Source organism: Nycticebus coucang, chromosome 6, assembly GCF_027406575.1.
Source record: "Nycticebus coucang isolate mNycCou1 chromosome 6, mNycCou1.pri, whole genome shotgun sequence".
Taxonomy (NCBI): Eukaryota; Metazoa; Chordata; class Mammalia; order Primates; family Lorisidae; genus Nycticebus; species Nycticebus coucang.
In genome coordinates this window covers 34,878,765-34,895,906 of record NC_069785.1, presented here as the reverse complement: position 1 = coordinate 34,895,906, position 17,142 = coordinate 34,878,765, and the positions used below count along the sequence as shown (strand labels likewise).

The window sequence follows — 17,142 nt, the reverse complement described above, 5'->3', positions numbered from 1 at the left end:
TAAAACTTAAGAAGACTCAAGCTGAATGCCCCTTTAAAGCCCATTATTCCTTTTTTTTAGTCATCAATGCTGTTTCTAATAATTTAGTATGAACTTGCTTCTGTGCAAAGAAATGTGTGAACCAGGGCGGCACCTGTGGCTCAGTGAGTAGGGCGCCGGCCCCATATACTGAGGGTGGTGGGTTCAAACCCAGCCCTGGCTGAACTGCAACAAAAAAATAGCTGGGCGTTGTGGCGGGAGCCTGTAGTCCCAGCTGCTCGGGAGGCTGAGGCAACAGAATCACATAAGCCCAAGAGCTGGAGGTTGCTGTGAGCCGTGTGATGCCACGGCACTCTACCAAGGGCAGTAAAGTGAGACTCTGTCTCTACAAAAAAAAAAAAAAAAAAGAAATGTGTGAACCAAACTTTAAGACAGAAGTCAATTAACGAACAAGTTTTAGGAGTTTAGCTGAGTTAGGAAAATAAATGCGTGGATATGGTAACATTAAACAGTTCTATTCTAGCTGGTAATATAGGAAAAACACTGGCAATTTCACATGAATACACAGAATATTTTATTTTATCCTGTAGGATAATATTTAGAAATAAACATATCCTACATCAAGCACACAAAGTGAATTCAGTGTGAGTTTAAAATGACTTGCTTTTCTTCCAGAGGCTTAAGGGACCTGGACTCCCCTGGTATACATGCAGAGTTGGCTTCCCTGGAGTTATTCCCTAAGCCATTTCTCTGAAGCTGTACACCCCTTGAAGCCTGAGATCAAAAGGCATGCTGCCCTTCCTCAGAGATACGGGCCAGAGGGTTGACGTATGTTAACAACATATTGTCAGAGGTCTATAGGTGCTCTGCCCTGAGGAAAAGACACAGTCATTACTTCATACTGAGTAAACTGAGTGAATGCTTGAAGATATTCTTCCATTAACTCTGTTCCCCTGTGGCTATTTTCTTCTTTGTGATCTTTCTTTAGATACCTGCTCAGAAATTAGTCAATGTTTAGAAGAAGAGCTTTACTACAAAGGTGATTGTATTGATATGATAACAAAATATTTCCTTTCAAGTTAATTTCAGATAGGTAAAATAATGATGAAACTAATAGATAATAGATTAAGTGTGTGCGTGACTAGAAAAGCATAAAATCAAAACCTTGAATAAAGATTTTTGCTACACGCCATCCCATCTTGTGTAGTCTGTTTCTTGACTTAATAATTACAGGAGCGAGTTTACACCCACGGCAAAGCTGCTGTTCATTCGCGTCTCTGGTCACACAACATTATCCTAGGTTAAAAAGTGAGCTTAGCTCTGCTTTCAAAAGGAGGTAAATTTTAGAAAATAATACTCTAATGGAGACCTGAATAATTTTACTAATAGAAAAGCAGAAACAGCCAGGCACGGTGGCTCATGCCTGTAATCCTAGCATGCTGGGAGGCTGAGGCAGGTGGATTGCCTGAGCTCAGAGGTTTGAGAGCAGTCTGAGCAAGAGCTAGACACACCCATCTCTAAAAAAATAGCGGAGTGTTGTGGCAGGCACCTGTATTCCCAGCTACTTGGGAGGCTGAGGCAAGAAGATCGCTTCAGCCCAAGAGTTTGAGGCTGCTGTGAGCTATGACACCACAGCACTCTACTGAGGGTGACAAAGTAAGACTGTCTCAAAAAAAAAGAACAAAAAAAGAAAGAATATCAAAAATATGTTGAATGCTTAAGTAGGGAAGTGGCACTAGGGCAGTGAGTCTTCGTGAACAATAGAGGAATCTAAGAAGACAAAGCTTATTTTCCTTAGAGAACAAGAAAAATCTTCTCCAATAACTCCTCACTTACCTGTAATGATACCACTAGCCAATCCAGGAATGCCCTGGATTGAAGTGATATTATTGTGAACAAAGTATTCATCACAGGTGGCATTGAAAAACTGACTTGAGTTACAGAAGAAGCCCCACAACTTTGATGGCACTGTCATGTTGTTCATTTCCTTGGTCTTAGAGCAAACGTCAATGTGTCTTGATGAAAGAGTGCGGTTACCCAGCATGCAGACCCTAAGTGAAAACAAACAGGAAGAAAGATCAAGCAGGAAAAAAATACATTAAAAAAAGAAAATAGATTAGTAAAAAAAAAAAAATCTCATCTACTCTATCTCTTTCTACATCAAAGAAAATAGATTAGTAAAAAAAAAAAAATCTCATCTACATCTATCTCTTTCTACATCAAAGAAAATAGATTAGTAAAAAAAAAAATCTCATCTACATCTATCTCTTTCTACAGTCATGGTAGAAAAGGAACTAATATTTATTGACTAGCACAGTGAATGGTTAGTTACATTTTCTACCAATTTAATCTTTATAGGAATCACAAAATGTATTAATATTTCTATACTGTGAATGAAGGATCTGAAATTCAGGAGTTAGTCAGTTAACTGAAGGTCAGAAAAATACACGTTATTCTGTCCAAGGTCATAGGTGGTAGGCAGCAGTGACAGAATTCAAATTGAGTAAGTCTGAAGACACTATGCTGACTCGTCTTCCAAAATTTTTACACTGAGACTGCTACGTATAAAAGAATCCTGAAGGGGCTGAACGCAGTGGCTCACGCCTGTAATCCCAGCACTTTGGGAGGCTGCGGTGAGCAGATGGCCTCGGCTCCAGAGTTCAAGACCAGCCTGAGTTAGAGCGACACCCCACCTCTAAAAATAGCCGAGTGTTGTGGTAGGTGCTTGTAATCTCAGCTACTCAGGAGGCTGAGGCAAGAGAATTGTTTGAGCCCAGGAGTCCAAGGTTGCTGTGAGCTATGACGCCACAGCACTCTATCAGGGTGACAAAGTGAGACTCTATCTCAAAAAAAAAAAAAAAAGGGCGGCGCCTATGGCTCAGTCAGTAAGGCGCTGGCCCCATATACTGAGGGTGGCGGGTTCAAACCCGGCCCTGGTTAAACTGCAACCAAAAAATAGCGGGTGTTGTGGCGGGCACCTATAGTCCCAGCTACTCAGGAGGCTGAGGCAAGAGAATTGCTTAAGCCCAGGAGTTGGAGGTTGCTGTGAGCTGTGTGAGGCCACGGCACTCTACCGAGAGCCATAAAGTGAGACTCTGTCTCTACAAAAAAAAAAAAAGAAAAGAATCCTCAAGTATTTTTTGTTATTTAAAAAAAAAAAAAACAACTTCTATTTTTTTTTGGCCTAGAAAAACCTTACATTAGTAACAATCCCCTTGAAAATGTTATGTTAAGGGGTGGCGCCTGTGGCTTAGTCAGTAAGGCGCCGGCCCCATATACCGAGGGTGGCGGGTTCAAACCCAGCCCCAGCTGAACTGTAACCAAAAAAAAAAAAAAAGTATGTTATGTTAAAGGCTGAACTTTCTGGCTACTGCTGTGAGGAAAATAGCTTGGCAGAATTAAAAAGCACATCCTTCTATGGCCTAAGAGAAAACTGTTTTTTTTTTTTTTTTTGTAGAGACAGAGTCTCACTTTACTGCCCTCGTAGAGTGCCGTGGCGTCACATGGCTCACAGCAACGTCCAGCTCCTGGGCTTACGTGATTCTCTTGCCTCAGCCTCCCGAGCAGCTGGGACTACAGGCGCCCGCCACAACGCCGGGCTATTTTTTGGTTGCAGTTTGGCCAGGGCTGGGTTTGAACCCACAACCCTCGGTATATGGGGCCGGCGCCCTACTCACTGAGCCACAGGCGCCGCCCGAGAAAACGGTTTTTGAACGTAAGCCTAGACCCAGCAAGAGTGAGGGTATTTAAGGATAATACAAATATTAAGTGATGATTTTATTTTTTTCTTTAACCCAGAGATGTAAATATGAACAAAGAAATAAAACATCCACAGTTAAAATACCCCTTAACTCAAACAAAGCAACTTTAAAAATCTGCAAAATGTATATATACATGAGTCATGCACATATTACTCAGCTTCAACAGCTTTCAACATTTCCCAGTCGTACTTCACACATTCCTCTAGGTTTTTTGTCTTGTTTTGCTATATTATTTTAAAGAAAATACCATTTACTAACGAAAAAGAGAAGCCTCAAATGGAGAACCTGAGGCCAAATGGAATTTCCCAAATTGAGATATAGCCAGAATGTCACCTTTAGAACTTTTATGACTCTAGAAAGAATGGTCAGGTATATCACAGGTCCTAGATAAGCAGACTCCAAATTAATGATGGAATCTATTACTGACATCATATCACATGGCAAAGTAGAAAAAATACTGGATGGCAATCAGGAAATTACAGGATGCATGTTCTTGCTCTGCCAATAATTAACTTTGGGGTAAGTTATTATTATTATTTTTTTTTTTGTAGAGACAGAGTCTCACTGATCTACTTTTCTATAATCTGGTTACAGCAATATAGAACTGATGACTTTGATCCCCAGATGATCCAAACAATCTCTGTAACAAGATTATAAAAAAATACTCAGTGCCAGTTGGATCAAAAAGTGCAGCCTTTTGACTGAATTCAAATTTTACAAAACCAATCTTTTAAATAAAGGAATTTGTTCTGTGAAGTTTGGATTCAGTCAAGCGGCCTCAAGTGGGGATCTGGAGGGCCACTATGGCCTTCAGGCCACAAGTTCTCTACCCTTTAAACATTTAAATAACTTATTAAGGCTGTTGGCAGTAACTAATTGTTTGTACAGCTCTTCATTAATAGTTCAAATATTAATATGTACAATCATCAGGGTAAAAATACCTATTATCTGTGTCTAGATGGTGTTTATAGCTGCTAATTCAAAGCTTGGGACATAAGAAAGTAGATCAATAGGATACAGCTTTTCTGGGAGTCTTCCTGCCTAGGCTGGGAAGGAAGCCTGTCTGGGCTTATCCAAGAGGAAAATACGAGAAAGACTTTGTGATAGTCTGGCTTGAAATTATCACACCACCAGACTGTCAATGACTACCCCAATAATGTTGACTAGGAAGAGAGACAGACACGTACGGGAAGTGTGGAGGGGCAAAAGAAGACTTGATGGCTCCAGCATAGATGGCCAAGATGGACACAATGACACAGGCCAGGAAGAGTGAGGCAAACTTGTTCACATAGCGTACGCCGATAAATACCACCAATACCATGAGGACCAAAAAGGCTGTGCCATAGACACGCATGTTATTTAGCATGGCTGCTGATTCCTTGAGTGCATCATCACTGTGAAAGATGGCAGCCCGGGGGACAATATATACCTGTGGCAAAAAAAAAAAAAAAAAAAATTAGATCATTTCAAAATAATCAATTAAAAGGACTATAGTACTTTTCATTTGCTTTCACAAAGAAAAACAAAGTTGGGACAGAAAATGACTTAAACATTAACCTAATTCCAATTTGGATCAGAAATGCCTACCCTAATGGGATTCCATGGATCTTCTTATTTTGGTCTACATGCTATTATGAATAAACTGTATTTCCAAATGGGAAAAAAGAAATATATGAATAACTTTTTGCAAAGGGTTATATAAAATAATGATTAAGAGGGATGGAGGGAGGGGGGTGGGGCTTTAGTGTGTGTCACACTTTGTGGGGGCAAGACATGATTGCAAGAGGGACTTTACCTAACAATTGCAATCAGTGTAACTGGCTTATTGTACCCTCAACGAATCCCCAACAATAAAAAGAAAAAAAATAATAATGGGAAAAAAATAAATAAATAATTATAATGATTACACTGAGCTCTGGTTATATTATCACTACTTTAAGTAGTAAAAAATATATCTCAGTGAGGGTGGCACCTACTCAAAGGAGTAGGGCGCGGGCCCCATATACCGCAGGTGGCGGGTTCAAACCCAGCCCCAGCCAAAAACTGAAAAAAAAAAAAAAAAAAAATTTTTTTTCCTCAGTGACTAGAGAAATGAAAAACATTTTTCTTCATGGAGATGAAGATATCAAAAAAGATAAACTTTATTTTACTTTTTCCCACTGGTTCAAGTCTTCCCTCTAAGACTTTAACTTCTTGGGTGAAGTGGTGCTGGTGATTAGCTGGAGGGCAAGGGGTTACGTGGCAAAGAGTAGATGCTTCAACGTTTCTATCTCATATTGACAAAAGGCCAGAAGCAGATAAGTTGTCAATCACCTGATTTATGGCTATAGCTGATCTCTCAGAAGCTTTAATATCAAAGAAATAAATAACCCCAAACCTATATCTTTTTTTATACAGTAGACCAAAATTAAGTCATCATTTACTCACCAGAAAGATTTCAATGGCACCCAGGATATACATGGCTGCTGCAAATGTGGTACCAAGATAAAAGCAGAGGCCAACAGCCCCACCAAACTCTGGGCCCAGTGCCCGGGAAATCATAAAGTATGAGCCCCCAGCTAAAGGACAAAATAGAAGGTAAATAGGATAAAGAGAGTACATTAGAAAGAGGAACGTAAGTCATGAATAAGGATAAAAATTTGCATGAAGGACAAATGTTTCAGACTTCTGAAAACCATGAATGTGATAAAATGATTTAATAATGGTAAATAAAAGATGGAGCCTTTATTGTAGGATGTACTGCCCATGTAATGAGCCACATGAAGCATTACGGTTTGCCAGTATTACTTAGAAAAATAAAAGGAGGGCGGCGCCTGTGGCTCAGTGAGTAGGGCGCCAGCCCCATATGCCGAGGGTGGCGGGTTCAAACCCAGCCCCGGCCAAACTGCAACAAAAAAATAGCCGGGTGTTGTGGCGGGTGCCTGCAGTCCCAGCTGCTCGGGAGGCTGAGGCAAGAGAATCGCGTAAGCCCAAGAGTTAGAGGTTGCTGTGAGCTGTGTGATGCCACAGCACTCTACCGAGGGCGGTACAGTGAAACTCTGTCTCTACAAAAAAAAATCATAATAATAATAAAAAAATAAAAGGAAATATTTTCTATAGGCATGTAGTAAAGATATAAAGCTAGCCCAATAAAATATATTCTAATTAAAAGGAGCTAAGAATGTGGCTAAAATCAAAGTATTCTAGTTTTGAAAACAGAGATTTTAAAGAAAATATCCTACAAATAGTATTAGTGTCTGTGTCCTATAGGCCATTACTCTCTGCTATATCAACAGAACAGACTAAATAGTATTCTATTCCTAAAGAGTTTGCACCTCTGGCTCTACTGCATAATCACAGAGTAATCACTGACAATTCCTGAAACCCATCCTTGGCCTACTAACCTGGCACCACTCCATTAGTGGCAATGGCACTCATGGAGATAGCAGTTAATAATGTCTGTGGAGAAAGGAAGAGGATTGTTACTGTGGAAAGATGACATTTCTGTACTACTTTTCCATCTGTAGACCTCAGAGCACTTATCAGACATTTAACTCTACCTTCTTTTATGGAGGTAGTTGCCTGCCATACTTAATGGTACAGAAATAAGATGATGTGGTCCAACTCATTGCCATCATCACACTACTACGATCTGGAGTATTATGTTAAAATGTCCCTATATCATTAATCAGAGGTAATGTGTTATTTAAGAACTGTTAATCTCACCCTGTATTTCCTAGTACATCACATTTTCTAACACGTTTATTGTCACAACTTTGATGCTGTCAAGCTCAAATGGTTTGGATTCTGAATTCTTTGAACCCAAAGACTTTATCTTCTATTTCCACTTGAATCTGACTTTGTAATTTCTAGTACATCGTATACTAGATAGCAAGCAGTGAATAACAGCCACTAAGTAACTAAAAGTCCTTTAGATTTTAATATTGGAATAATCTTTCCTATTGCGATTACAAGTCTTTCCTTAATATATTTTTTTATTCCCAAAGAGGTCAAGTGCATAAATTGAGCCTTCACAATGTTCCAGGTGATCTGCAGGGGCCAATGCAGGACTTACACAGCAGCAGCAGATAAGGACAATCGCAAAAGCCTGAAGAACTCCAGCTGTGCCCACCACCCATGTAAGGCGCAGAAAGAGGATCACTCCAAAAATATTTTGTAGACATGGGAGGTAGACACCCATGAAGGTACCCATCTGGGGAGTCTGGAAAGAAAGACGTTGACAAGACACAAAAATTACATAGTCATTTCAAAATGAGGTTTTTATTCTTTCACTTTTATATAACCATTTGCACCCCAATTACCTTATTTATCTCCCAGATCCCAAGTTTAAACAATATCTTTAAAAAGGCACATATGTGGGTCATTACAAAAGTTTTGAAATACACAAAAATCAAAAAACATAAACTCCACACAGATGGAAGCAAATGAAGCCTTCCCAGTAATACCAATAAGCTGAGCAAGTTGAAACCTGCATGGGTGAATCAGAAAGGAGGCTGTCAACTGTGTTTCTTGGAAATGAAATAATGGACCATGATGCAATCTGTCTCAAAACTTTTGTAGCAACCTACATAAAAAACTTCCATCTTTCAAATGTTTATCACTATAATTTTATTATTCCTAGAGCTTTATATTTTTACTTTATATAGATAGATTCCCACATTTTTTTATTATACATAGGCATTTGGCCATAAACATTTTTTTTGCGCCAACGATTTAAAATTTTCTGTTTTCCAAAGCTGTTGGCATTTTCTTCATTTAAAAACAGAATAAGAACTTGATAGAATTGCTTCAAAATTTGGCAGAAATTCTTCACAGTAGTTGGTAAAGGCACAGTAGTTGGTAAAGCCCCCAATAAAGATATTGGGGCTGTTTTATCCCTTTCAAACAGCTGAACAACCAGAATGCTAAATTAATCGAATGTTTCATATTTTCATTTTGAGACAAACTGATAATTGTTCTTTAAAAAGCCCAACAACATCCCCGCAGACAGATGGCATTGGCAGACGAGTGTGGACGCTCTTCTCTTGAAGTCCTGTTCTCTCTCTGGAATGTTCCCTTCCTTTAAGGCTCACTCCCTTCAATTAGCTAGATCTCTGCTCAAATATCACCTTGTCCAAAGGGCTTTTCCTGTCCAGCCTATCTAAACCAGAAGTCTACCTCACATGTCTACAAAATATTTTTGGAGTGATATCTCTGCTCAAATATCACCTTGACAGGGAAAGCCCTTTGGACAAGGTGATATCTGAGCAGAAATATCACTCCAAAAATATTTTGCAGACATGGGAGGTAGACACCCATGAAGGTACCCATTTGGAGTGGGGGTGGGGGGCGGTCTTCTGGTTTAGAAGTCTATCCTGGCTTCTTGGCTAGTTTCAGTCCATCCTGGTTTCTTGGCTAGTTTCAGTCTCTTTCCACTGCTTACATTTCTGTTAAAGCACATATCAACACTTAATATATATATTTTTTTGGTTGCAGTTTTTGGCCGGGACTGGGTTTGAACCCACTACCTCTGGTATATGGGGCTGGCGCCCTACTCCTTGAGCCATAGGTGCCACCCTCAACACTTAATATTTTATATATTTTAACATAGTAAACAACTTAAAGACCATCTCTTCACACTGGAATTTAGACTGCATGACAGCCTGAACATTGTATATTCTGTTTGTATCGTAACCCAATGTCCAGAACAGTGCCAGGAAAGTATCAAGTATTTAATAATAATTGAACATAGAACAGTGCCCTGGATATTTCCTCCTTTCTCAGATACAAGGTTCTTCTAATTTATCCTACTTATTCTAAGGTTCCACCTTGGTGGGCTTCTTTTTTCCTTCCGTGATGTTTTCTGCTTCTTCGTGTTCCTTTACTCCTTGTGTCAGATTAGTGTAGTTGGCCATGCGGTTGAGGAGAGAAGACACCTTTGGTCTGGTGTCCATTTCTTCCTATGAAGCCAGTAATATGAAAAAAGTGAGTTATGAAGAACACAAAAAATAAGCACTGAAATAAAATGTCTACCAAAAAGCTTCAAAGTAGATGAAAAATATTTCATACGTAAATATTTTAAGAAAATTTATCAGTGAGAATTTATTCCCCCCCCCACTCTCTGTGCCAGCCCCCCACCCCCACATTAAAAGATCAGGAATGCTTCACGAATTTGCGTGTCATCCTTGAGCAGGGGCCATGCACGAAATTCTTTTTTAATTGACAAATAAAAGTTGTACATATTTATGGTGTACATTGTGATGCTTTGCTATATGTATACATTTTTTGATGATTACATATCATCGTTCAAATACTTTTTGTGGTGACACTATTTAAAATTACTGTCTTAGCAATTTCCAAGTATACATTATTAATTATAGTCACCATGCTATACAGTAGATCTCAAAACATCCCTCCTGTCTAACTGAAACTTTGGACCCTATGACTAACATCTCCCTATTCCCTCCCCCCCTTTTCCCCATCACTCCCTGAAACTATTATTCTACTTTCTCACTCCATGGGTTCAACTATTTTAGATTCCACATATAAGTAAGATTACACTGTATTTACCTTTCATTTAACATAATGTCCTCCAGGTTCCTCCATGTTCTTACAAATGATAGGATTTCTTTCTTTTCTAAAGCAGAATAATATTTCCCTGTGTGTGTATCTCACATTTTCTTTATCCACTCGCCCACTGATAGACACTTAGATTGATTCCATATATTGGCTACTGTCGATAATGCTGCAATGAACATGGGTATACAACTATCTTTTGACATACTGATTTCATTTTGGAATTGGTGGATCATATAGGACTTTTATTTTAATTTCTGAGGATCCTCCATGCTGTTTTCCACTTAAAAAATTCTTAAGTGAAAACTTTCATTCTTTGTAATAGCTATGTAACTTTATCTACAGTATAAACAAAATTTACTAGTCCCTACAGTAACCTAGTGAAGAACATTGGTAATACGATCCTTAACTACAACATTTTTCCCTTTTTTGGTTACTAACATTTATGGCTATTATTTGTAGAACCAAGCAAGAACAGGTCAAGGGAAAGCTTTCATGAATGAACTAAATACTTTGGACCTTTGCTTGAGGGAAGCTGAGAGAAAACATCATTTAAAAAATAGGCACATTGAGAGAAGTGGCACTTGCATCATTGTCCAGAGCCAGAAAAAGGTAGTGTTGGAATAAACCACGCTCCTTTCAACAACCTGACCACAGGCTCTATCAGAGTCCACACTGTCTAAGTCAGATAAGGCATACAGGTCCTTTTCATTACGTTGAGTGAAATTAGCCAAGCATGAAAGACAAATACCACATAATCTCACATATATGTGGAATCTGAAAAAAGAAAACTCATAGAAGAGAATAGAATGGTGGGTATCAGATCCCGGGGGTGGGGTGGGAGGGAAATGGGCAGCTGTTAGTACAAAGTTTCACTTAGACAGAAGAATGTTTTTGTTTTTGAGACAAGGTCATGCTCTCTCACCCAGGCTAGAGTGCAGCAGCAGCATCACAATTAATTGCAACCTCCAACTTCTGGGCTCAAGCAATCCTCCTGGCTCAGCTTTCCAAGAGGCTGGGACTACAGGCATAGGCATGATATATACCATCATGCCTCGCTAATTTTTCTATTTTTGGTAAAGCCAGGATCTTGTTACACTGTTCAGGCTGGTCTTAAACCCCTCAAACGTCTGGCCTCAAGTGATCCTACTTCCTTGGCCGCTCAAAGTCGTAGGATTATAGGCTTAAATTCTCATTCTTGAGAACTACTGTACAGCACAGTGGTGACTATAGTTAGCAATAATGTATTATAGGCTCAGTGCCTATAGCTCAAGCAGCTAAGGCACCAGCCACATACACCAAAGCTGCCAAACAACAATGACAACTACAACCAAAAAATAGCCAGGCATTGTGGCAGGCACCTGTAGTCCCAGCTACTTGGGAGGCTTAAGCCCAAAAGTTTGAGGTTGCTGTGAGCTGAGATAGCATTTCATTCTACCCAGGGCGACGCCATGGCACTCTACTGAGGGTGATATAGTGAGAGTCTGTCTCAAAAAAATCACAGCTGAATTAGATGGCAAGGTTATCCTTATGCTTGAGAGGTCAACACTCCTCTTCCTTACTTCATAAAAACTAGATTTAATGGCTAATCAGTGTAATTAAATTATATGGACAAAATTAACTACATTGACAAGTTACAACCATAAATTTCAACATTAGTTATTTACTTATCCAGCTTGTACTATTTTAAAGCTATCTGAGATAGAACATGGCTATTTTGAGATCTATTCCTGAAATCTCTGTCCATAGTCTTCTCTCAAATATTACCTCAAAGAGTGCCAAGTTTCTATCAAAATATTCATCTCCTTCTTCATAATTTGAATTATTGAGATAAGCATTTCGAGCTTTCTTATGCCCATCATCTGGAAAATAAAAATAAAATCAAGTTAGGTTTTCATTGGTATTGAAGTAATATCACAACCAAATAACTATATATTCATTCTGTATTAATATAACCACTTTCATACTCAAATTTAGTCTTATAGCAGAACTCAATGAGTATTGCTTGGAGAGTGTGACCTCTCTTTGGCATGAACAAAAACAAACCTCTAAGAAGTAAACGTGGCATCACAGCTCACAGCAACCTCAAACTCTTGGGCTGAAGCTATTCTCTATCGTTGGCCTCCCAAATAGCTTGGACTACAGATGCCCGCCACAATGCCTGGCTATTTTTTGTTGCAGTTGTCATTGTTGTTTAGCTGGCCCGGGCTGGGTTCAAATCTGCCAGCTTTAGTGTATGTGGCTGGCTCTGTAATCACTGTGCTACAATTAGGCCTTGAGCCTAATTCAGTTATGATTTAAATGTTTTTGTTCTAATTATTTCTTCTAAATGTAAAGCCTTACATTTCTCTACAGACTCCACTCCAGTATACGATATAATACTACCTATGGGTAAATGGAATTCAATGTGTACCCACTAAATCTATTGAAAATAAATAAGTAACATCAAAAAATAAGGTAAATCAAGGGGAAAAAAAGTAAACATGGGCCATTCCTTTCCTTAACAATGCAAAAACTTTTGGAGATACTAGTCATTTGGAATTCTAGCCTATAGAAACCCTACTCTTAAAGTTACCCTAATCTAGGAAAAAAAGAATAGAATATTTATTGATCCTGTACTCGACTTGGGCTCTTCTATACAGTGTTGCTATTGATAATGTCAGTAAAAGCTCTCTGCTTCCAGATCTGTCCAATTTTCTACGAACCCTTCCATATTTAATGTTAAAGAGGCACCCAACAAAAATTTGGTGAACAAAATGTTAAGAAAAAAATAAAAAAGACTGGATACCTACGATAGCAGTGTTACCTGAGCATCTCCTTAACCTTATTATATAAAAATTATATAATTACATAGTCATATAAGAGAGTAGAGAGAAAATAAAAAGTTATATACATGTTATTAGAAACTAACATTTTCAATATTGAGGGAAAAAATCCCAATATAAAAACTGAAGAAATTAACTACAAACCCTATAACTTTAAGCATGTAAGATAGGCTTGGAAAACAGACAAAAAATAGAGGGAATATATTATAGCAATTCTTTTTTTCCTCCCTCCCTTCCTATCTTTTACTTTTCTTCCCCTTCTCTTTCTTTCCTTTTTTTTTTTTTTTTTTTTGGTGTGTGTGTGTGTCAGAGAGAGAGAGAGTCTCCCTTAGTAGAGTGCTGTGGTGTCATAGCTCATAGCAGTCTCTAACTCTTGGGCTCAAGTGATTCTCTTGCCTCAGCCTCCCAAGTAGCTGGGACTACAGGTGCCCACCACAACACCCAGCTATTTTTTGGTTGGAGTTGTCATTGTTGTTTGGCAGGCTTGGGCTGGATTCAAACTCGCCAGCTCTAGTGTATGTGGCTGGCACCCTAGCCGGTGAGCTGCAGATGCCGAGCCCTTTCTTTACTTTTTTGAGACAGAGTAATCTGTCTTTCTTTACTCAAAGAAAGTAAAGCCCTTTCTTTACTTTTTTGAGACAAGCAATCCTCCTGCCTCAGTGTACAGGTACCCACCATAATATTCAGCTAATTTTTCTATTTTTAGTAGAGGCAAGGGTCTTGCTCTACTCAGGCTGGTCTTGAACTCCTAAGCTCAAGCAATCTACCCGCCTCAGCCTCCTGGGATTACAGGTGTGAGCCACCTTGCCTAGACTATTATAGCAATTCTAAAAGATCCTAAAGCAGAAACAATTTTAGTGGATTCATAATGTAGAAAGGACAATATTGGCTGAAATAAAGTGAGGGAAGGAGAGAGTATTTAAAAAGACAGAAAGGAGCCACAGCATTAGTTTGCTCCAAACTACTCCAAGCCAGAGTAGTTTGGAGCAAATGGATAGTTCTTCCCAAGCCATTTATTGAACAGTCCTTTTCTGACTGACCTAGAAAATAACAACCTGATGGGGTAGGGGCAGGGAAGAGAATGATGTGAGAGTATGCTAATGTTCTTTTCCTTATTTGAGGAGCAGGGGTAACATAGATAGCATTTTTTCAAAAGAAAAGACTATAAAAAAGCAGATAATAAAACTGAAATAATATTTTAGGATGTCAAAATGTCAAATGGATCAATAATGCAAATAATTATAACAATGCAAATAGACGAAATTCACTAGTTAAAATAAAGAGTGACAGATCGGATTAAACAACAAAATCTAGACATACACTGTTTGTAAGAGACACAATAAGATGGGTGTGGTGGCTGAACCCTATAATTCTAGCACTTTGAGGGACGAAGGTAGGAGGCTTACTTGAAGCCAGGAGTTTGAGACTAGTCGGGGCAATATAGAAACTCTGTCTCTATTAAAAAATTTTTTTTAATTAGCCAGGTGTGGTGGCATGCACTTACAGTCCAGTCCCTTGAGCCCTTAAACCCAGGAGTTCGAAGCTACAGTGGGCTTTGATGGTGCTACTGCACCCTGGCCTAGGCAACAGAGTGAGACCTTGTCTCTTTAAAAAAATTTTAAAATAAAGAGACATAAGAACATGCAAAAGATGAAAATTAAGGAAAGAGATATATTACACAAATACTAACCAGAAGAAAGCTGTTATAATTTTATTGCTATCAGATAAATTAGGCAGAGTGCAGTGGCTCAGTCCTGTAATCTTAGCACTCTGGGAAGCCAAGATGGTAGGACTGGTTCAGCTCAGGAGTTCAAAACCAGTCTGAGCAAGAGGGAGTCCTTGTCTCTACAAAAAAAAAAAAAAATAGAAAACTTTAGACTCTTGTCTTAAAAAGAAAAAAAGAAAAGAGTATCAGATAAATTTGCTTTTAAGAGAAAAATTTTATTAGGGATTAGAGGGTAACCATATAATAACAAAAGGTTTAATTCACCAAGAAGGTATAACAATTTTAAATATACATCTCCTGTTTAGTTATCTACTTCTGCTTAACAAATTACCCCTGAATTTATCGGCATAAACAATACATATTTATCATTTCACAATTTGCCTGGGCTGGATTTTTAAAAATCTGACAATCTGTCAAATTTAGTCCATCAACCTCAGCAATTAATCTCTCTGGACTGGGTTCTAATATCCTTTTGTTTTTTCTATGATTCATTCTCATTTTCTCTGTCTGTTTTTCTCTTTCAATTTCTTTTTCTTTGCTGTTTTCTCCCTAAATCCATTTTTCCCCTCTAGGTTCTATACTCTATTTCTATTCTTTTAGAAATTGCTCTTGAAATTTTACTATATGTTACTTTAAGTAAATAAGTCTAAACAATAGCTGGATATCCTCTCAAACAACATAAAGTCTTTTGAATAATTCAGTTTCAACTCTCTCCTCCTGACTTACGTAATATAGCTGTCCAGTATTTCTAGTAGCCTTTTTTTTTAACTCTATGAATAAAGATACTATTATTTTATAAAGACAACATTTATTTAGGTCAAAGTATAAGTCTGTCATTTCATTGATTCATTTCTATTGTATTTCAGACTATTCTTTTGGGATCATTCTACTTTTCCTTAAGGTACATTCCTTTAAAATTCCTTTAGAAGGTTTCTCAAACTCAGCACCACGAAATTTCCAATCAAAAAATTATTCCTCCTGTGCATTGTAGGATATTTAAGAGCATCCCTGGCCTTTACTCATTAGGTGCCAGTAGCACATCCACAGTGACTTTCTAACTTTGTCACCCTTGGTAGATGCTGTGATGTCATAACTCACAGCAACCTCAATTCTTGGGCTCAAGCAATTCTCTTGCCTCAGTCTCCCAGCTATTTTAAGAGATGGGCATCTTGTTCTGGCTCAAGCTGGTCATGAACCCTGTGAGCTCAGGTGACCCACCCGCCTCAGCCTCCCAGAGTGCTAGGATTACAGGCGAGAGCCACTGTGCCCAGCCCTTTAACCTCTTCATTTTTTATATCAATATTTGTATTTTTTTCTTTTCTAGAAAGTCCACTTGTCTCTTTTCTCTAAACAGTCTTTCATTCCTGAGTAGTTTGCTCATCTTTGTAACCGCATCATTTATTGATTTAAGCATTTAATGGAGTTTTATATCCCATACTCAGTACCATTTCATCTCTCTTGAGAGTCACAGAAGTTAAGAGTTTCAGCTTTAAGCTGGGCACGGTGGCTCACGCCTGTAATCCCAGCACTCTGGGAAAACAATTGAGAGGATCCCTTGAGTTCAGCTGTCCGAGACCAGCCTGAGCAAGAGTGAGATCCCTGTCTCTAAAAATACTCAGACGTGGCAGGTGCCTGTAGTCTTAGCTACGTGGGAGGCTGAGGCAAGAGAATCACTTGAGCCCAAGAATTTGAGGTTGCTGTGAACTATATGACACCACAGCACTCTACTGAGGATGACAAAGTGAGACTGTGTCCAAAAAAAAGTTCCAGCTTTAATATACTACCTCCCTGCTATTCAAAAACCTTATATAGATATAGCTATAAAAATGTGGCCTGAGGACAATCCTGTCCCATTATGCTGCCTGCTGTTTAACCCACCTCCTAGAGTTCTGGCTCCCTTTGCTGCAACCCTGGTTCCTCCATGTTTGGACCTCGCTTGTCTCAATTTTCAGGTGAAGTCACTTTAAGATCTTTTGGGTCTTGGCTGTTTCTGGCCCAACTTCCATTTGCTTGCTTAATTTTTTTGGAGGGTAAAAGAATATACCTGGAGCTTTTGTCTATATTTTATGAGACCAATGATGCCTCTAAGATAGTCCTACCAAAGGTCTACTTGTGGTAGGTGCTATGAAATGAAGAGATTTCCTGGTCAACTATGGTTTATGGATACTCATGCAAGGTTAAGGCTTTCCAAGACAAGAAACAAAACTTTAAAGGCCGGGCCTGGTGGCTCACGCCTGTAATCCCAGCACTTGGGAGGTGCAAGGCAGGTGGATTGTCTAGAGTTCACAGGTTCGAG

The 17,142-nt window shown here is 38.8% G+C and overlaps 1 protein-coding gene and 1 non-coding gene across 7 annotated transcripts in view; both read right to left on the bottom strand.

Annotated features, from left to right (window-relative positions):
• The window catches only part of SLC12A6 (solute carrier family 12 member 6), a 99,002-nt gene that overhangs the window by 19,477 nt on the left and 62,383 nt on the right, over nucleotides 1-17,142 (bottom strand). For all 6 annotated transcript variants that reach the window (XM_053595019.1, XM_053595018.1, XM_053595017.1 and 3 more), the window contains 7 exons: nucleotides 12,063-12,157; nucleotides 9,548-9,679; nucleotides 7,795-7,941; nucleotides 7,124-7,178; nucleotides 6,168-6,298; nucleotides 4,928-5,169; nucleotides 1,816-2,030 (listed from right to left, as the gene is read on the bottom strand). In XM_053595019.1, the coding sequence (XP_053450994.1) occupies nucleotides 1,816-2,030; nucleotides 4,928-5,169; nucleotides 6,168-6,298; nucleotides 7,124-7,178; nucleotides 7,795-7,941; nucleotides 9,548-9,679; nucleotides 12,063-12,157 (1,017 nt within the window). The remainder of the gene's footprint in view (nucleotides 1-1,815; nucleotides 2,031-4,927; nucleotides 5,170-6,167; nucleotides 6,299-7,123; nucleotides 7,179-7,794; nucleotides 7,942-9,547; nucleotides 9,680-12,062; nucleotides 12,158-17,142) is intronic.
• Nucleotides 9,868-9,973, bottom strand: LOC128589444 (U6 spliceosomal RNA). Its single transcript, XR_008381017.1, has one exon. It is a non-coding gene; the product is annotated as a U6 spliceosomal RNA (small nuclear RNA).